Source organism: Lampris incognitus, chromosome 1 (genome assembly GCF_029633865.1).
Source record: "Lampris incognitus isolate fLamInc1 chromosome 1, fLamInc1.hap2, whole genome shotgun sequence".
Classification (NCBI taxonomy): domain Eukaryota; kingdom Metazoa; phylum Chordata; class Actinopteri; order Lampriformes; family Lampridae; genus Lampris; species Lampris incognitus.
This window is the reverse complement of record NC_079211.1, coordinates 30900747-30921993: the sequence shown is the minus strand read 5'-3', so window position 1 is coordinate 30921993 and position 21247 is coordinate 30900747. Positions and strand designations below refer to the sequence as shown.

At 42.9% G+C, this 21247-nt stretch overlaps 2 protein-coding genes across 8 annotated transcripts in view; one reads left to right on the top strand and one right to left on the bottom strand.

Annotated features, from left to right (window-relative positions):
- The first annotated feature begins 437 nt into the window (after positions 1-437).
- fhl1a (four and a half LIM domains 1a) lies at positions 438-17776 on the top strand. 3 transcript variants are annotated; one of them, XM_056302165.1, is made up of 7 exons: positions 438-536; positions 1118-1211; positions 11407-11588; positions 12137-12314; positions 13015-13184; positions 13386-13572; positions 16894-17775. In XM_056302165.1, exons 3-7 carry the CDS (start codon positions 11433-11435, stop codon positions 17046-17048), a joined length of 846 nt encoding a protein of 281 aa, XP_056158140.1. In that variant the 5' UTR covers positions 438-536; positions 1118-1211; positions 11407-11432; the 3' UTR covers positions 17049-17775. The 3 variants fall into 3 exon arrangements, with proteins under 3 accessions (XP_056158140.1, XP_056158132.1, XP_056158149.1); XM_056302157.1 differs by lacking the exon at positions 438-536 and having other exon boundaries at positions 1080-1211; XM_056302174.1 differs by lacking the exons at positions 438-536; positions 1118-1211 and having other exon boundaries at positions 11409-11588; positions 16894-17776.
- A 999-nt stretch (positions 17777-18775) lies between these two features.
- map7d3 (MAP7 domain containing 3) overlaps positions 18776-21247 on the bottom strand; it is a 46686-nt gene continuing 44214 nt past the window's right edge. For all 5 annotated transcript variants that reach the window (XM_056302065.1, XM_056302091.1, XM_056302104.1 and 2 more), the window contains one exon: positions 18776-21106. In XM_056302065.1, coding sequence (XP_056158040.1) covers positions 21099-21106 — 8 coding nt within the window. In that variant the 3' untranslated portion in view covers positions 18776-21098. The remainder of the gene's footprint in view (positions 21107-21247) is intronic.

Below are 21247 nucleotides of genomic sequence, written 5' to 3'. Positions count from 1 at the left end.
CAGTACAAACTCTGCAGGTTACTACTGCAGGCCTGCATAGACTCATGAAGTCGTCTAGGCTGATCCAGCTTCCAAACAGCATTGTAAAAAAGCCCATAAAGCTGAACAGCCATGAACTTCGGGACACTCGTTTATTTATTTAAGCCAGTGTGTGAGAGGTGGAGGCGATCTTTCTGCCTCCTCAGAGACGCAGCGATGTTGTTCAAATGGGGGGGAAAATGGTTTCAGCATTGCTTATTTAGCAGGGCTGACGTGTTGTGTGATACCAGCACGATTGCACTCATTTGATAATCAATTCGCAACAACGCTGTAAAGGTTAAAGCTTGAAGGTAAGTTTGGAGGCTGCGTGTATTTACTTTTAGTTTACAATGACTCATCTTGATGTAATTCCTCTTTTGTTCTTTACCAAAGAAGGAGGTGAGCGAGCACAGATGCAGAGAAGACGGATGAAATGCACGCAAACAAATGCAGCCTATCTCTTTTAACGAGATGATGTTGAAACCGTGGGAGGCCTACAGTTTGTTCATGTTTTTGAGGTAATTAGTGGTCACAAATGAAGTGCATCGCACCTAAAAGGTCAGATTGTCTGAATCAGACTACTGCGACTCTCTGTCACACACACACACACACACACACACACACACACACACACACACACACACACACACACACACACACACACACACACACACACACACACACACACACACACACACACACACACACATACAGTGGTACGATAGATCAACAACACTGGATGCTCATCGATAGGCTAAAACACTGGCTTTTTTTCTGCGTAATAAATTCGCCTTAATTCAACGCCAATGGGCGCATTACTTGGGGGTTGTAAATTCCAGGCTGAGGTCATTGTTTATAAGAATGAACAGAGGTTTGGATCACATCCTGCGGTGGGTTTCTCTCTCTCTCTCTCTCTCTCTCTCTCTCTCTCTCTCTCTCTCTCTCTCTCTCTCTCTCTCTCTCTCTATCTCTCTCTCTCTCTCTCTCTCTCTCTCTCTCTCTCTCTCTCTCTCTCTCTCTCTCTCTCTCTCTCTCTCTCTCTCTCTCTCTCTCTCTCTCTCTCTCTCTCTCCTCTTTGCTCCCTCTGCCTGTACTAAAGGAGCGGTGACGGCCCAGTCGTTCATTCTGACCGCTGGCCGAAGCCCTGGGACGTGCTGCTGGTGCAGGACACGCGCATCTTGACGCTCTGAAAGGTGAGTCTCGCGCAACTTGAACGGCATGCCGTGCAAACGGGTCGCTTCTGGTCACTTCACCTCATGTCGTGCAGTCGGCTGCGAAAACGCCGTCCCGCAAGTGTGGTAAATGTACCAGAAGTTACCTTTACATACAGTACAGTCACAACTGCAGCTGGCGCTTCTTTTCTTTTTTTCTACCAGGAGGGTTTTGCATTGGTCGTAGTGCAGTCAAACGTTGAATTTGTTACTAGTCAAGAAGTCGAGTCAGTTTTATTTGTATAGCCCATTATCACAAATTACAAATGTGCCTCTGTGGGCTTTACAGCAACACAACATCCTGTTCTTAGAGCCTCGCATCTGATAAGGAACAACTCCCTGAAAAAGAAAAAAAAACTTGATCAGAGAGAAAAAATAGGAAGAAAGCAACAGAGGAGGGATCTCTCTCCCAAGACGGACAGACGTGCAGTGGATGTTGTGTGTACACAAGAACTCAAAAAACATCTGCATTATTCATTCGAGCTGGCTGTAAGGCTTATTTAGAAATCAACCAACCAATCAATCAATCAATTTATCAATCGGAGAGTTAGTGTGCTTTGGCGCCCGTCTACCTGCCTGTATTATGGGTGTGCATGTTGAGTCTCTACCTCCCCGGTGTTGGTCAGTCATGTCAGCAGGGACTGTCTGCATGCTGACTCTCAGCGCTGCCACCAGTGACCTCTTGTGCCCAAGGTGAATCCTGGACCATTACAGCACAAAACAGCTACCCATCTCCTCTCGTGTGTTGGGTAGCTGCCAAACCAAATGCATGACGTCATTTAAGAGACTTGATGATTAAAGTTGCTACATGGCACAGCGGGCCTTTTTTGTGGTCCCACTATTACATCACCATTTTTGGTCGTAAAAGACATAAAAAGTACTCTGTGTAATGTTAAAGCCAAGTTTACCCTCTCAACTTTGTAAGACGTTTCCCTCCCCTAAATGTGGACATCATCGTGGTTTCCTTCATCTATTTGTAAAAGCATTTATACTGCCATTTCTGAAACATTAATTACCATGTAGTAAGTGGTATTTATATTAAAGCCTCATCAGGGCATATACAGATGCCACCAGGCCTTGTGCACGCACTGCTTCTCCCATCCCAGTGCACCAATGAAAGCGCAGGGTTAAGGATTTGTTTAAATCTCATATGTGTGGATTTTAATAATTGTAATACTTTTCCAGAAAAAGGGGTATTGCACTGCATGTGAGGTCTATGTTCTGTCAGTCTTTTAAGCACGAGGGCATTTGCCCATGCAGGTGAACTGGAGCCCCGGTAACCCTGGTTACACCTGTTTATCAGAGTAGAAAACTGTTTTTGTTGAGAGGTCCATTTAATTCATCCTTGTAAGGGGATCCTTGTAAATCATTCAGAGAGAGAGAGAGATAGGGAGGGAGGGAGGGAGGGGGAGAGGGGGAGAGAGAGGGAGATGATGGAGGAGGAAGGGGAAAACGTGGGAGTGGGAGCGCGTTGCTTACGTGCAAATGGGTGAACTTTGCGAAACAAATGAAATAGCACCCTGACTCGCTCCATGCTACTCCTAATTAGGCAATGGGTGGCCGCCTCTCTGGCCGGCTCCAGGCACAGCGCTGTGCAGGGGAGGCAGTACTACTTGTCCTGTCTCTCTGTTCCCGCCCTCTCACCCTCTCACCCTCTCACCCTCTTTCACCAGATATTGCCTCCATTTTGCTGCGCACACACAGGGTGATCCAGCGTGCGTTTTTGAGCGCGTTATGGAGCGAGAGAGATAGAGAGAGAGATAGAGAGAGAGAGAGAGAGAGAGAGAGAGAGAGAGAGAGAGAGAGAGAGAGAGAGAGAGAGAGAGAGAGAGAGAGAGAGAGAGAGAGAGAGAGAGAGAGAGAGAGAGAGAGAGAGAGAGAGAGAGAGAGAGAGAGAGAGAGAGAGAGAGAGAGAGAGAGAGAGAGAGAGAGAGAGAGAGAGAAGAAATAGCTGGGACAGATACATGGGTTGTGTGTGTGTGTGTGTGTGTGTGTGTGCACCATTTAGTGTAACGGTGTTCAGTAAACGTTTCTCTTGTGCAGAGTAATAAAGGTTTCATATCTTTCCTTTTTACCGGAAGACTTTCCAAACCCCCGGTGTCGCGACCAGACGGATGGGGCACGGCTTGATACGTCTGCTTGCTCATTGTGGGAAGATAAGAAATATGAGCCAAGTGAATAACAACCATCTTTCTGTCCTTTTTTGTCCCCTTTATGCCCCTTTTTCTAATTTTGTTATAGATTGTCTGACTTTGCCAGGTTTATGGCCAAAATCCAAATCATTTTTACCTTGTCAAAATGCAGGTGGTACTTATCATGAAGTAACTTGCCTCGATGTCAAATGCTATAATAAATATTGTCATTTCAGCATACATTGTTAATAAAATTATTCTAGGATGGAACTAATTACTCCTGACCATAATTTCTAGGGGGGGGGGGTGAAGCTTTTCCTCCCTGCGATATGACCGAGCACATCACCCATTTTTCAGTCCAGTCGAGTGTTTGCTGATCCACACTGGAGGCTTTATCTGAAGGCGCTTGTGTTGGGGGGGGCGTGTGGACATGTGTGTTTGTGTGTATGTGTATGTGTATGTGTCTGTGTCTGTGTCTGTGTATGTGTGTGTGTGTGTGTGTGTGTGTGTGTGTGTGTGTGTGTGTGTGTGTGTGTGTGTGTGTGTGTGTGTGTGTGTGTCTAAGGAACTGTGAGTGTTCAATGGAAAAACGCCCCTAATCCTTCCTTTCAACTACACCCGCTGCTGTTGCCTTCTAAATGGTAGACGGGAATGTGTGTTTGTATGCGTAGTAGTAAGACCTCTATCCAAACCACAGCCCTTGGAAAGGAGTGGTGCTGTGCTGATGTACCCTTTTGGCCTTTTGGCCAGTTATATATCAAACAGCCGTCACCTCAATGTGTCTATGACTCATAACCGAGTCCTGTGGCATCTTTAGTTGCTTGGTAGCCCGCTGTTGGTGTTGTACTTCATTTCTAGATGGGCACATGCACGTGTGTGTGTGTGTGTGCTCTGTGAGTCATGGCTGCCTCCTCTTTCCGCTGAAAGAGATTAGGTGTCTCTTGTCTTTCACTGGTCTGTCTGTCCGCTAGCCAGGAATGGAGGGTGACTAAGTCAGAACACAACTCTGGGCTTGAGTTCATGTTGGGGGGCGGGGGGGGGGCCCAGATCACATGACGATAGATTGGCCTTTTGTCTCTCGTTTGCTCACATCTGCTGTTCAAAACTCACAGTTAAGAGAATGTCTCTCTAGGAGTGCACGATATGTCGGTCAGCTTATCGGTATTATTAAAAAAACGTGTTATCGGTAGCAGGACAGATGTTGAAACCATGCCCGGTATGATGCACCGATATGATGACACATTAATTATATGCCAACGGCGACAACAGGTGCTGTGGACAGACAGGTCATGCTGTGGCCTATAAAGAAACGTAGGAACTTTTGATATTTTCAAAAAATATATTTCACTTGAGGCAACAGTATGACGGTCGGCATTTTACAGGGACACTTTCAAGGACTGACCTGTTGTAGAAGAAATGTACGAGCTAAGACCTATACACTGAAACACTAACGCCTCATGTCATTATGTGTTTGCAAGGTCAAGTCAAGTCACGTCACTGTTATTTGTATAGCCCAATATCACAAATTACAGATTTGCCTCAAGGGGCTTTACAGCAACACAACATCCTGTCCTTAGACCCTCACATCAGATAAGGAACTCCCTAAAAACCCTTTAACAGGGAGAAAAAAGAGGAAGAAACTGCAGGGAGAGCAACAGAGGAGGGATCTCTCTCCCAAGATGGACAACGTGCAATGGATGTCGTATTTACCCAATTTACAGAATACAACATTGGAAGAGGACAACAGAATTATAATGGAATTATGAAATATATGAAGAATACGATGCAATATATAAACAGAAATATTATAATAGATATAAAGACAAATAAATAAAAATAAATAAACAAAATTAAAAATAAATAAACAAGCAAACAAACAAATAAATAAACAAATAAATATATAAATATACAGGTGCAATATATGAGTGTTTTACATATATAACTAATGCGCCATTTTGTTTCCAAAAAGTCAAATGACGACTTAGCTATAATATCAGCTATTTCGCTAGAGTTAATTCTCTATTTTATTCGGAAAAAGATATTTATAGGGTTTGGTGTGAGCGTTTGTTGTTCCTGATGACACGGAGAACTATTTCTGTCCCCTGAAGAAGCGAGGCCCGAGAGATGGCAGGTGGGGAGGTGGGCGACCACATTCCAACTTTATTATCTATCAGCACAGCAGACGCTGGTTCCTGAGCCCCTCCAGATGAGGCAGCCATCACCGTCCCTCCAGGCTACTGCTATGCACGCAACGCATTATGTGCAGCCATGCGTAGTATACACACTTGGCGACACACCTTCACAAACTGCAGACATCCAATAGACAGATGCACACACCATACACAGATACAGACACACACACATACACACGCAAGCACATGCGTGTGCACGCACACACACATACACACACACACACACACACACACACACACACACCCAGAGCCACATATCATTAAAATCAAATAAGAAATCATTTCTTCATGTCGACCATTGCTTCAGAACACATGTTGTTTTACTGCACAGCTGTCTGTCTCACTTCTGAGTATCAGAAGCCATGCTGCCCAGGGCAAGCAAGAATAAACTACCAGGACAGGTGAAGGATAAAATGCAAGGACAGATTTACCCAGCACAACAGCTGATGGGACCAGGGACAAATGCAGAGTGGGAAGGATGCATATGCATCGGAGAGGGTTTGGGGAGGTGAAACAGAGGCTGGGATTAGATGAAGGAGGAAATATCCAGCAAGAGAGGGACAAACCTGGAACGAAGACACCAACTCATCAAAACGAATAAGGATGCATGTAAAAATGTAAGAAAGGATAGAGCTTCTAGCCAGGTGTGTGTGTGTGTGTGTGGGGGGGGGGGGGCTGGGGCAGAGGCATATGGTTGGGACTTGTGGCGCCTTCCTGATCATTAATTGGTCTTACTGGTCTTAGAATAACTGGATGACAGATTATAAATGTGGACAATCATTGAAAGGACAAACATAACGCCGGGTCCTGCAGTAATGGACCAAATCAAATCTGCAATTACAACCAGATGTCTCCAAACAATCACACACACACACACACACACACACACACACACACACACACACACACACACACACACACACACACACACACACACACACACACAAACATTTCTGTTTGCGCCGCTCATTTGTTTTGGGTCATGAAGCTTTCAAGAACTCAGTCTTGCCAGAGTCGCTGGAGGAGGGCAACAGTACAGGGACTGGGGTTCTTAGTGGCGCTCCATACTTTATGATGAAGCCCACTGAGGCAAATTTGTAATTTGTGATATTGGGCTATACAAATAAAATTGACTTGACCTGACTCTAATTGACTAACTCACTTACTGCCCCAGCCATGATCTTATCAGCCTCCCAGTCTTTGTTCATTCCCATGGTTTCTACATGTGGACTTGCTTGTTGTTTTAACGCCCAGTCGACAATTAGAATCAGACAGTGTGGAGTCTTTTCAGACCGACTGCTGACTAAGTGATGATGATGATGATGATGATGATAGGGATGATGATGATGATGTTGATGATAGGGATGCTTATTAATATTAGCAGAAGCAGTAATTGTAGGAATAGTACTGATTGTAGATCTTGTTACTTTGTTGTACAAAAACATTGGGTGAACTTTTTATAAATATTACACTACAGTCAAAAAATGATGAAACTGAAATGTATCGTGAGACACAGACAGACAGACAGATGGACGGACAGACATGCAAACGTGCAGACAGACAGACATATAGACAGACAGACAAACAGACAAGCAGACGTGCAGACAGACAGACAGACATATAGACAGACAGACAGATAGAAAGACAGACAGACATACAGACAGACAGACAGACAGTTTTTATTTTCGTGGTGGTACATTTCCTTTTTGAGTATGGGATCACTGAATTATTCTTGTGGTCTTCCATCAGGAATGCATAGGTACGTCCACATGTCCTTTTAAAGAAAATACTCTACCCAAACTGCTAAGGTCAAATAGATAAATGTTCTTCCCTGAAAATAAAGTAGCATACGTAATGAGTGTGTTTTTTTCTCTCCTTATCTTAAAGTGAACGGGGCAAAAAAAACCCCTGTCTGACCCACTTTCCAACATATTTTTCCGCATACGACATCTTCTGAAAATGCTGACGTACACTTAGGCGAGCATATACACACACACACACACACACACACACACACACACACACACACACACACACACACACACACACACACACACACACACATACATTATCTCTCTCTCACACACACACACACACACATTCACAAATACATACACAACATACACATGCACATACATTCCCAAACACACACTCACTCACTCACTCACTCACTCACACATACACATTCACTCTCACATCTATGATGATATAGGAAGTGATACACAGACTCCTCTCCTACACTTTGTCCATCCTCAACTCAGTTATGATCAGCGTGTGTCTTCTGTAAGTCGTCCATTCACCAAGTTATGATACAAAGCAATCCAACGTGTCATCTCAACATGTCCCAAACAGCCCGACAAAACCTCTGTGACGGAGCAGTGGGAGTATCTGTTATCTCGTGTTGGTGATCATTTAAAGCTGTCAAACTTTTTTTTTCCTGTTAACCTTCTGATGTTACAGCGATGGAATCCAAGCTCTGTCGCCTAATCTATCCCCCTCTGTATAATTCCCCCTCTCTCTCATCCGCCCTGTTCTCTGAAGCATACCCTAAAAAGGACCAGAGGGGTTGAAGGTTGGGTTTGGATGTGGGGGTCGGGGCTGTTGGTGTTAGGGTGTGGGGCAGAGAGGGGGTATATACAGCCCCACATTTCCATGGGGGTGTATAGTCATCGAGTTTGAACCCTCTGTGGATGCTACCATCTCCTCCAGCTCTTTCTTTGTCCATCATTTCTCCCATCTTGCTCCTGGCTGCAAGCAAACATGACTTTCTACAGGCACTCAGGTAAATAGAAAGAACTGCTGTCGTCAGCAGTGGGTCACAGGCGCTGATAAATGTTTTTTGAGTGGGTTATAAATCTGCTGGAAGCGATAAACCACCAAAGTTTTTCGGATGCAAGTTTGGCACCAATTCGTGGAGACTGGAGGTCAACTGTGCTGATGTTTTCTGCAACTTTATAGAAATTGTAGCTGGACTGTGGTTGATTTTACAACGTGTGCATGTATACTTCTTGGTAAACGAATTGCACAAGGGGTCGACTGCACAGGTATCCAACCTAAAAAATGGAAGTAAAAGTTGATATAGCATAACTTCTGATATTTCCTCCATGGTATTTTATTGATGTCAACAGCAAATTTAGCCATTTTTTTTATTTGGGCTTCAAAACCAGACCAAAGGATGAAATGTTGACTGTAAATTCCCATAGAGGGAATACACCTGCTGCACCTGCAAGGCCTTACATTTCATTCACTAAATTACCTTCGATTTCTGCTCAGTATGGCGATCTTTTCACCATTTTATTGCTGTTAAAGACAGCGATCTACAATCAAGTAAATAAAAACCTGAAATGATAATAACTGGTAATATACTGTGTGGCAGCATCATGTCAAAACACTAACGGAATCACAAAATGATGAACAATTTCAGTACTATAATATTATAGAAGGAGTATTGCAGTGGTGTACCATCTGGAGGGTCCGTCTCCCACCCCTTGTTTGCGATGCAAAGTGATTGACACGATAGGACGGTGGAAAACTGGATATTTGTTTGTGTTTTGGCTGCTTAGTGCTTGGATAAGAAGAGAAAGTAGACATTGTGGCTGTTTGCTTATGCAAAACTATTGGCTGCACCATTCTGTCTTTGATCTACTCTACACCATTCTCTGTCCAATCTCTCCCTGGCACCAGTTGGAGAGGTCTCACTCTCTTGACCTTTTATGCTATAGAGGTTCTCACCAGAGGGACCACAAAGGCATCCTCAGCCCCTCCTGAACCGAGTGATGGTGCATACCACGGTTGTTTATCGAGGGGGCAGCTGTCAGGCCGTCTGTGAGCAAGATTAGAGATATGAAGTACCAGGCACACATACTGGGCACATCTCAACTGAATCCCCATTGGTGGCACAGGCCCCACAAGTCAGCCCTCTGCACCCCTCTCCATTTGTCCCCCATGGAAAGTCGATGCACTTAACATTGAGAATCTGTGTTTAAAATAGATCTTTTGTTTCGCTGGCTTCAGTAAATAAACATGACTGTTGTGAGTGATAGAGAAAGATTGATTTCGTTGGGCTGAGCAGGTTTGGACTGTTTCACTGCTGCAAACTTCCTTATCCCCATAGCAAAGCTGCAGACAGTCCTCTCTCTTCAGTGTGCTCCAAACATTCCTCCATCCTTCCATCTATCCATCCATAAACATCAACCCAAGGGGCTAGGAGAACATACCAGAGCCCCCGAGGCTCATCTCTCCCAAACGGCTGTTTACTACATCCTACTTAAATAGCTGCAATCCTTTCTTATAAATATTTCCCTCGTTCCTATGGTAACTGGGGCATGATGCCAATTCATCCAGTGTTTCCTCGATTGTGTTGAACAACATTAAACTAGAGTGACCTTACAATGACATCTGTCCATTGAATAAACCACTTCACGTCCCACACTGGCCTGCTGACATGACTCACATCCTGAGAGAGAGAGGGGGGGGGACTTTTCACTTTGGTTCACAGCACCAGTTATGCTTAAGATGTTAAGTAGACATGGCTATGTACAACCCACAATCACTCCCCAAAGCGACTCAGCGGAAGTCTCTCTGTACCTGTTGACGGCGATGGAAACATGTTGATGAGTGAAGCTTTTTACATTGTTTACAGTGATTTTACAGTGTTTACCACAGTCGGTCAATAAAATGACCCAGCCGATATGCAGACGGTGTAGGGGGGTGGGCGGGAGGGTGTGTTGGTGGAGGGAGTGAGCCAAACCTTCTAAAAATATGACGTTAACTTTCCAGTCACAGCCTGATAAAGCAGCCCCTGCACAGCTGAGTCTGACACAATGTGACCCCATGGGTCTATGCAACCAGACAGACATCTGTGGGCCATTTTTTGTTTTGTTTTGTTTTGTTTTTTTTCTTCTTCGTCTCAAACATTCCACACACTCCCCTCATCTGTTTGGTATGCTGCTTTTCGGCTTGCGTCTTGCTGTGTGTTTGACTGAAGGGAATACACTGGGGTGTCAGAGTCTGGATGCCATACAGATAGGTTTATTTTCACGCTGTAAGATTGACAGGTCAGATATGCAGCGAGTACGACCCTTTGACATCATTGTGTTCATTTGCAAAGTCAACTGGCATGGCCATTTGCTTCACTAAATCTGTGCATCAACTGAGCGACCCCCTCCTCTGTTGCTCTTCCTGAGGTTTTTCCCCATTGTTTTTCCCTCAAAAGGTTTTTCTTGTGGAACTTTTCCCTCATGCGAATCGAGGGTCTAAAGATAGGGAGAGCCGTATATTAAACTGATTGTAAAGCCCTTAGGGACTACCTTGTGATTTTGGGCTATACAAATAAACTTGACTTGATATATCGCTGTGTGGCTGGGCCCTCTTGGTCTGCCTGGATATGGCTCAGTAAAAGTTGAGCCAAGCAAGTCAACGCTTAGTAAAGGCAACACTGCTCCCATCTGGTGATTACATGCAATATCAAACCATGCAGAGAAAATTGGAGAACCCTTACCTTATCAGAATCAAAATCAGTTATTTGGCCAAATATGTGTAGGCCTACACATACAAGAAATTTGTCTCCAACAGACAACAAAAAGCTGAACAAGGTAAACAAACATTTAACTACTATGTACAGATGTATATAAAAAGTATATTATAAACAAAACAATGACGTTATAGCAGGAAGACCATAGTGCAATGGTGCGGAGTGCAAAGATGCTGGAATAAATATGTTAAGCAGTTACTTTATATGCATGAGGTAGGTGGACATGAAAGAAGATGCATGTATCCAATATAGAGTATACACACATACAGCCTGCAAAGTTGACATTAAGTTGACATTGAGAGTGTCCCATACTTCTACAGGTCCTCGGAGCTATCTAACTGCCACCATGACTGACCGCTTTGACTGTTACTATTGCCGCGACAACCTGCATGGGAAGAAGTATGTGAAGAAGGACGAGAAGCACGTGTGCACCAAGTGCTTTGATAAGCTCTGTGCCAACACTTGTGTAGAATGCAAACGCCCCATCGGTGCCGATGCCAAGGTGAATATACAGCGTTTGAGTTAAAAAATAAATGAAATGAGTGAGTGAGTGAGTCAAAGTGAATGAGTAAAAGAAGGGCAAGAGGTAGGCAGAGAGATGATGTGTTTGGGTGTTGTCATCACTAATCTAATTCCTTCAAAGGGTTCTCACGCCTCAACTGTCCCACACACACACACACACACACACACACACACACAAGCCAGTGTAACACGTTATGAGCGTTCCTCCAAAAGAGGTTCCCACCTCTGAAAACACCCCATCTCAACCCTGAGTCACAGATAGTTACATGCATGAGAGCGATACACAGGTAAAACTCATTGGGCTTAACACTTTATGTTGCATTTCCACCTACTGACAGACCCCAACTCCCTCACACAGCTTCCCACATCCTAGTTACCTTGATCTCTGTAATGCCCACCAGATGGACATGTCCTGTTAGGCTCTTGTCCCCAGCCCAGATGATGCATAAATAATCAGTTTAATGAGTTCTATGTGAAGACTGAGCGAGATGCACTCATCCTCAACTGCTGTCTCTTCTCCCTGTACAGGAGTTGCACCACAAGAACCGTTATTGGCACGAGGACTGTTTTCGCTGTGCCAAGTGCTATAAGCCGCTGGCGAATGAGCCGTTCAATGCCAGGGATGATGGCAAGATCATGTGTGGCAAGTGTGGCTCCCGCGAGGACGGGAACCGGTGCCAGGGCTGCTACAAGGTGGTCATGCCAGGTCAGTTGATGCCATAGACAATTTGCTAAGGATGCACAGTATTGACATTTTTGCCAATACCCGATTATATCGATGATTTTCTCGGTCATTTTGGGTGTAATCTCTATAAACAGATTATGGGTTCCGGGATTGTTTCGGTTGTCGATACCGATACCAAAGCCATTACTGATATTTTTGGGGTTTCATTGAATACCAACGTGTGTCTTGGTCTGTAACAGACTGTTCTGTGTTTCTCTATGTAGTTCTTCTATATGTGACATATGATGTCCTATCTGAGTTGCCATAGGGAAGAGATCCCCCCTCCTTTTTCTCCCCAATTGTATCGATCCAATTACCCCACTCTTCCGAGCAGTCCCAGTCTCTGTTCCACCCCCTCTGCCGATCTGGGGAGGGCTGCAGATTACCATGTCTCCTCCGATACATGTGGAGTCGCCAGCCGCTTACCTTGCATATGTGTGAGAGTTTCAAAATCCAGGGTTACCATCTAGACATGAGCCAATATATATTGTGCATCTCTACTTTTTGCCCTTAGCACTCAAAGCACAGCAATTTTCTTGTTTGAACAAGCACAAGTCTAAGTCCAGTTACATTAACTCATTTTCTAACTCATTTTCAGTACAAGAAGTTGGTCTGATAATGTTGGATCTTGCAAATAGCTATGTAATTAAAGACAATTGTTTTTATGCATTGGGCTTTTCAGGATCGCAAAATGTGGAGTACAAGAAGAAGGTGTGGCATGAGGAATGCTTCACCTGCATTGAATGCAAGCAGCCGATCCGTACACAGAGCTTCCTGACCAAAGGGGATGACATCTACTGTTCCCCCTGCCACGACAAGAAGTTCGCCAAGAAATGCCACCTCTGCAAGCAGGTATGGACAAGTTTTGTTATTTATCTGGTGTGCAATTTATCACGCATGATCTCCATTTCTGAATAAATCTGAATGCTTATCTCCTAAAAACGTGTGATTCTGTCCTCTTCCTCCACCCAGAGATGACAGATGAAAAACTATACGATAGTTAGATACACTGATCAATCAGTAGGAATAAATGTGTTTCCCTGCTCTTCCAAGCCAATTACTTCTGGAGGGATCAGCTACCAGGACCAGCCTTGGCACACAGAGTGCTTTGTGTGCCGTACCTGCCGCAAACCCCTGGCAGGAACCCGTTTCACCTCCCACGAGGATGGCGTCTTCTGTGTGGACTGCTACAAGTCTGACGTGGCTAAGAAGTGTCACGGCTGCAAGAATCCCATCACAGGTCAGACTCTGTGTGTGCATACTACATGTGCAAATGCCCGTTTTTTACAGACCAAACCAATCATTGACATGGACCGTGATGCAGGATTCAGTGGTACAATATACAGTGGATACAAAAAGCAGTGACGTGCAGTGAGGTTCGTGGCTGGTGAGGCACTGACTTTTTCAGAGTCAGATTTGCAAATATATGAACCCAATATAGAAGTTTCAATTCACCATTAATTTGGCAGCCAGAAAACACAGTGGATGTCTCCAAATGTCTAGCTAACCTTTCATCTTTCTCAGCAAAAGCATGTAATAGTTCTACATAGTTGCCACGATTAGACGAGCTTGTACTCTCATTGTTACCACGAAATGCCAATTCCTGTTTGGCTAGGAAGCAGGTTGTTGCATTAATGAGGTCTTTTAAAATCTCTCGGTTTTCCTTTACCTTAGCATTGTGGATGGAAATATTTAGTCTCCGTTGTTCATCCAAAGCCAAATCTTTTCTTGAAGATTCAAAAGTTTTCAAAGCAATTTGGCTTTGAATATGAGTAGTTGATCTTTCATGTTTGCTGAGGCTTCTTGGTAGATTTCTCAAGTCACAAAATCCTGTGGTAGTCCAGACATTATTGCATGTTGAGAACAAGACAGGGGAAGTAGAAAAGGCGGTTTCTTGTAGCACAGCCAGTCTTTTCGGGTGTACCACCACTCCGTTTGAAAAGAGCGAGTTATCTTCTGTCCCGTTGTTTGAAGCAAACCTTTTAGCTGCTCCGGCGGCATTGGTCCTCCATCATTTATCACTTCGCTTTTTGATTGAAAGTCCAGTTTTTAGAAACTTTTGAGCTTAGCTATAGAATCTACCATTTTTGCAGTCAGAATTTTTTTTCAAAATACACGAACTGCTGTAGTGAACTTGACTCTACGTTAAAGCAGAGCAACAGCAGAAGAGGAAAGCATCCTGTAAACCCGTGGGCTCACGCATACGCCCCCTTCAGTGAGGCAGAGGTACTGGCTGCCTCATCTCATGCGTTTTCAGTGTGGTTTTATGTAAGATCAGCAAGACTAAATATGTTATACACATACATGAAATACATTAACTATTTTAAGGAAAGTGAGGACATATAATAAAAGTGTCTACAAACATTACATTGGTGACAAACAGTAAGAAAGCAAAAGGCATGCTCTCAACCCAGTTTGTGAGGGATTGCGCAATCCGAGGTGAGGCTCCACTCCTCGTTGCCTCAACTCGCGTATCTCCCCTCTAATTGAACAGCAAATATGCAAATTCAGCGATTTTATAATACAAATGATTTAAATTATTGGAATTGTACATAAATTACATTTATGGTGGGCATTACAGAGATCAAGGTAACTAGGATGTGGGAAGCTGTGTGAGGGAGTTGGGGTCTGTCAGTAGGTGGAAATGCAACATAAATATTAATATTTATTTTATTTTATCATCATTTGTTTTTTCTTTTCATGATGAAAGGTGAGGCTCTGCCTCCCCTGCCTCCCCTGACCGCACGTCCCTGATAAAAAGTCAACACACACCACTGTTAAAATGGCAGGTTTTTGTGACGTAAATGAAACCAAGATAAATCATGTCATAACTTTTTCTATCTTTAATGTGAAATAGCACCCTGTGAAAATAAATTGAAAAACACACACTTTGGGGAGGAAAAAAAAACTTACAATAAGACTGGTTGCATAAGTGTGCACACCCCTAAACTAATGCTTTGTTGAAGCACCTTTTGACTTTATTACAGCACTAAACTCTTTTTGGGTAAGAGTCTATCAGCTTGGCACATCTTTTCTAGATCCATCAGATTGAGGGAGCATCTCCTGTGCACAGCCCTATTCAGATCACCCCACAGATTTTAAATGGATTTAGACCTGGGCCATCCCAAAATGTTGATCTTTTGGTGACGCCGTTCCTTTGTTGATTTGGATGTATGCTTTGGGTCATGGTGCTGTAAAGGTGAAAGTCCTCCATCTTTCTAGCATACGCCTGAAGGTTTTGCACAAAAATTGACTCGTGTTCGGAGCTATTCATGATTCCCTCCACCTTGACTAAAGCCCCAGTTCCAGCTCAAGAAAAGCAGCCCCAAAGCCTGATGCTGCCACCACTATGCTTCACCGTGGGTATGGTGATCTTCTGGTGATGTGATGTTTTTTTTTTTTTTTTGCCAAACATACCTTTCGGAATTTTGGTCAAGAAGTTCAACCTTGATCTTATACACATTTTTCCCACATGGTTTTCAGAGACTGGGTGTATCTTTTTGCAAAATTTAGCCAGGCTTGGATGTCCCCCCATGTTAAAAGGCATCCAACTTGCCACCCTACCACATAGCCCAAACATGAAGAATACGGGAGGTTGTTGTCACATGTAAGGAGCAACCAGTACTTCCTAGAAGTTCCTGCAGCTCCTTTAATGTTGCCGTAGGCCTCTTGGCAGCGCTCCCCAACCAGTTTTCTCCTCGTCTTCTGATCAATTTTACAGGGACGCCCTATTCTTGGTAATGTCAGTGTTGTGCAATATTTTCTCCACTCATTGATGATTGTCTTCACTGTGTTCCATGGAATATCTAATGCCTTGGAAAATCTTTTCTACCCCTCCTGATCGATACCTTTCACCAATGAGAACCTGTTCATGCTTTGTAAGTGCTTTGTGGACCAGTTGGATGCAACCAAGAAAATGTCAGGAAAATCCTACAGGATGAGCTGAACTTTATTTGCGGTTAATCAGTCACTTTAATTAATGGCAGGGGTATACTAACTGCTATTTAACATGAGCTTGAATGTGAATGGTTACTTCTGAACACAGCCACATCCCCAATTATAAAGGGGTGTGCACTTATGCAACCAGGTGCAAACATTTTGTATTTTTTTTTCTAAAATGTTTGTTTTTGACTTATTTATAGGCTGCAATTTCAATTAAGGGTGGAAAAAGTTCTGACAATGATTTATCTTGGTTTCTTTTTTATATCACAAAAACATGCTATTTTAACAGGGGTGTGTAGACTCTTTATAATCACTGTAGATTAAAATACAGGTTATTTCATATTTGCATTTTATTCTTGTGTAGTTTGAATTTACTGAGGGGTTAAACGAATACTGAAGAGTTCAGTCATTTATTGAGTATAGTACATTTCCATGATGCCAGTTTTTTTTAAATTTGTCCTTATTAAGATCACCCGATCCAACCAATGCTTGCTACAGGTTAGAACAAGCATCAAGAATCTGAGGAAAGTGTTGAACAATTACAGCCCATTATCTAAAAGGATCATTACCTCTTGTGCCACTGACTAAATGAGGTCCCATGTGACTTTTGGTTCTGCAGGGTTCGGCCATGGCACCAACATGGTGAACTACGAGGGGTACTCCTGGCATGACTACTGCTTCAACTGCAAGAAGTGCAGCCTCTCCTTGGCCAACAAGCGCTTCGTCATCAGCGGAGATCATATCTACTGCCCTGACTGTGCCAAGAAGCAGTGAAACTCGACCAACAATCAGCATTTAGAGGGGTATTACAGCAAAATTGATTTTCAAATAATTACTCTGTAAAAGAGCAAAATTTATTACTAGCATTTACCCAAAGATTTTTTTTTAGTTTTCCAGTTTTCAATTTATAGAGGCTATGGAATCTCTCTCTCTCACACACACAAACACACACAAAATTCAGCTACTCTTGCAAAATAGCCTCAGATGCTGTGGAAAATACCCTTTAGCCTGATCAGGATCCTGATAGAGCATACATGTGAAGGCTGAGGTTATTTCAAAAACTAAGCATATAAAATAGGCCAAATGAGTTAGCTACTTCCAAGTAAATATTGGATACTAACATGCCAGATGACTCTTTGTGGTGGGCTTGTAATATGCAGTATTAATCTACTATAATCCAGATTTCTGTGCAGCCTTAAAAGGCAAAGACCTTCTCAGTACATTACTGGAAATGTTCAAAGAGAATGTGCTTTTTACATGCATAATGGCGCTCATACATACAAACTTTGACAATCTGCAATATCTTTAAATATTTGAATAGATTACTATGTGAAATTTAGGAAAATATTCAGTGCAAAATTTAGATAAAGTAGGTTTTTGTAGAGAGATCAATGCTGAAATATAGACTTGTATATTCGTTGCTTTTTGGGGTGAACTGTATCTGGAATTTGAATGCAAAACATAAATAAATACGAGGAGGCAGAAAACTGAAGCGTCCATGTCCCTTGCTGGTATCAAACACAAGATGGCAAAACTGTATTTTTGCAAAACTTTATTGTTGTCTTTTTAACAGTTTGTATCATCTCAGTACACTTTAGATATATTTACAAATATAATTTTGCAGACAAGGCTCTGCTGGGTTTGAAAAGCCTCTGGAGAAAGATGTTCATATTCACACCGTCGCCCTGGTTGGGTAGGCTGATTGTCATGGCCGAGGTAAGGACGTGACACAGTTTTCTTAATTACGACAGAATAAAAATACTACATCTCAATCTAAGGCACCGTCTATTCTATTGTTAAAGACCATCAAGAGGATTAAGAACAGTTATGCTTTAATAACTCAAGCCCCCCAAGATGCAGAAATGTACAGGGAATGAAACACCAGGGCCTTTAATATATTTATGTGTTCAAGCAGCAACTGCAATGGTCCTAACAAGTCCTCTTTACAATTGGTTGTGCTATTTATGTGGGAAAGCACTCTAACTAACCAATAACCCTGGATTCACTGCAATAGTTGAGTGCATTACATTTCAGGAAAGGGCGAGTATAGGTTAAGTTTTGGGGTTCTGAATGAGGATTGAGGAGACGTGGGGGATGGGGTGGGATCTGGAATAGAGAAAAATCCTTGACAAACTACGTTCCTTTCCTTTGTAAATACCATACCATAACTCTCATTCAAGCCTGCACAACAGAGCCACTCCTCAGTACACATTAGTGATTCACAAAGCCTATGAAGACAGTGGGCTTTCTGACAATGCAAAGTATCTGAAAGTTGGCTGCTTCAAGATATTTAAATGATTAAGGGCGGTTTATTGAGTTCGTTACATTCTTTATGCTTATTTATCAAAGCCAAGCTCTAAAGCTCCAAAACTAGATAGAAATGTATATACGTAATGATTTTAGTTAGCGAGACACTCTGACAGACTACAAGGCAAAAATAAGTTCCCCAAACATCCTGTTTGGACAATTCAAGCATAGCAAATTTCAAGCTTTTGACACAGTTACTATAAAATAACCGCAGTGAAACAGGAGAAAATGATCATGCAGGACAAGACTGACCCAAAGTCACATTTTGCACCTGTTTCTATTGTTTTGTTATTGGGGTGGATGTGACCCAGCTGCGCACAATAAATTACAAAGGCCAGAGCCTGTATTAAGATACCTGCTGTAAGAATTACATACAACTCCTCCGTCTTTTCATATAATGCAACTCACACTTTGCAAACACCCAAAGCACTGAAACAGCTCTGCTCTCCACCAGTCCACCATCTGTTAGGAAACAAGGCAATATTCAAGGGTGGGGCACAGGTATCTAGGACTGAATGCCCTCAATATGTGCACGCACGCACGCACGCATGTGTGCGCGCGCGCGCGCACACACACACACACACACACACACACACACACTATTAGGAGACTACAAGTAGCTCTCTGGTTTTGTAGAGTTCTTGGGGAGAGAGGGCTTCCTGAAAAGCTTGAATTTTAATATTGCCCAAACCTGAACTGATGTTATGGTAACAGCACTGACTTGCTGGCACAAGGCACGAGTCAATCGGAGCCCTAATTATACTACAGTAAAAGACATAGGGACTTCAACTACCCACTCCACTCTAAACATGGCTTCATTGGCCTAATACTGATTATATACACAATACAATTATACTTAAATATACTGAATGTAGAAATACAGTTTTATATATAGACAGACAGCCAAATTATATATTACAAAAAAAAAAAGCTGAAATATTTTTTTTGCCAATTAACCTAAGAAAGCAGCAACTACTGTGTTCTCTAGAGAATCTTTGTAGGGCTTAGTGTAAAAGCACTGGAATTAATAGAACCATACAGACAGAAGGATGGATAAAAATTATACTATGGGGATGTCAGTAAAGCTGGTTGGCGAAAACCAGACTCTGATAAACCTGTCAAATTTTGGCCCTGAGGAACCATGGGCATCGTGGCAACTCCAACTATTCAATTTCAGTTTAGAGACAGTTAGTGTAACATGCATGCAGACACAGTACTGAGAAGAAGCTTGAAAGCGACTTCAAGTGAAACTTGTGGATTTTGCTCATGCAATAATCACCATCATACACACACTTTAATCTGATGCAGGTCTCTCTTTTTTTCTGTTTGTGTTGTTTGTGAATAGTCTATATGGGAGACTAACCTAGTTTCCAGCAACCATTAAATAGAACAGCTTTCAGTGATCCAGATTCGATTCTGAGGAATGTTGCTAATTGTTAACGCAGACTACATAGACATGCAAATTCATGAGTAATGGCTAAACAAGACCATGGACACAACCTAAACAGCAAACAGCTGAACCTTCCATTGAACACATGAATCCACTACAGCATTCTCTTGAAGCCCTGCATCCTTTAGTAACAAAGTTACTGAGGGATGCTAAGTCTAAATGGATGGAGTACCTCTATCGGTGCAGGCAGGAAAGACACAATGGGGTTGGGTGGGGATACACCAAGGAGTGCTGGGGAAAGAGGTATGAGTCACGGAGGAGCAGAGAGATAAGGGTCTATATGTCAAGGATGAATAAAGAAGCAGCTTCATAACTTTCAGTTCCTCAGTGTACACACACAATGAGATTGCTCAGCTTGATGTGTATCAGGTTTACCACAACAAAGCAGATGTCATGACAGACAGGTAAGGCCATATTGCTGGTTGCTGCGAATGACAGCTGGTCAAATGGACTGAAAATTCAAGATAACATTTCAGTTTTGTTTGAATCACTACTACATTATTTAACACACAGCTACCTCAGCAGCCTCCCCACAATACAAGTTGTGTTTACAATCCTTCCATTACCTCTTATTATAATTTTACAATTCACCTCACCAAGTGTCAATGCATTCTGAAATATTCTCACGAGAGGGAAAGCCTAAACAAGTGATAACAGTAATTACAACAAAGAAGCCAAAATTAATAAATTACGACAATGCACCCCTGACAAAAAAACCTCAACAAAATATGAACAAAACAAGTCAAAACCGAACTGGGAAGTAGTTAAGTACAGGATAGGGAGGAGGGAGACTTTGAAGCAAGCACAGTGAAGGAATATATGAAGAGTTCCCTGAAATGCAACTTAATATTACAATGTCAAATTTTTTTTCCTCATTGGCTGGGGTGCAAAGTTAGCATAGGGGGGTGGTCTGTCATCTTTCCCCTTCACCTTGTGCTCTCTCTGTCTTAAGGAGTCCAGAGGAGCAGGGTGGAGGCTGGGTAGGGATGGTGGAGAGTCTTTTAAGCAGCTCAGCTGGACAGGAACTCTAGGAGTGCAACAATGGGACATCTCTCGCGCCTGCAGTATCACATCTCTAGAGACACGTGAAAGACAGTGGAGGCCCATCATACATATGCACAAATCAAGAGGACTGTCTCTATTCCGCTTCAATCGCAGACAATCTCCATTCTGCTTCAATGAGAGCGTGGCAGGTAAATAACCAAGATAAAGAAAA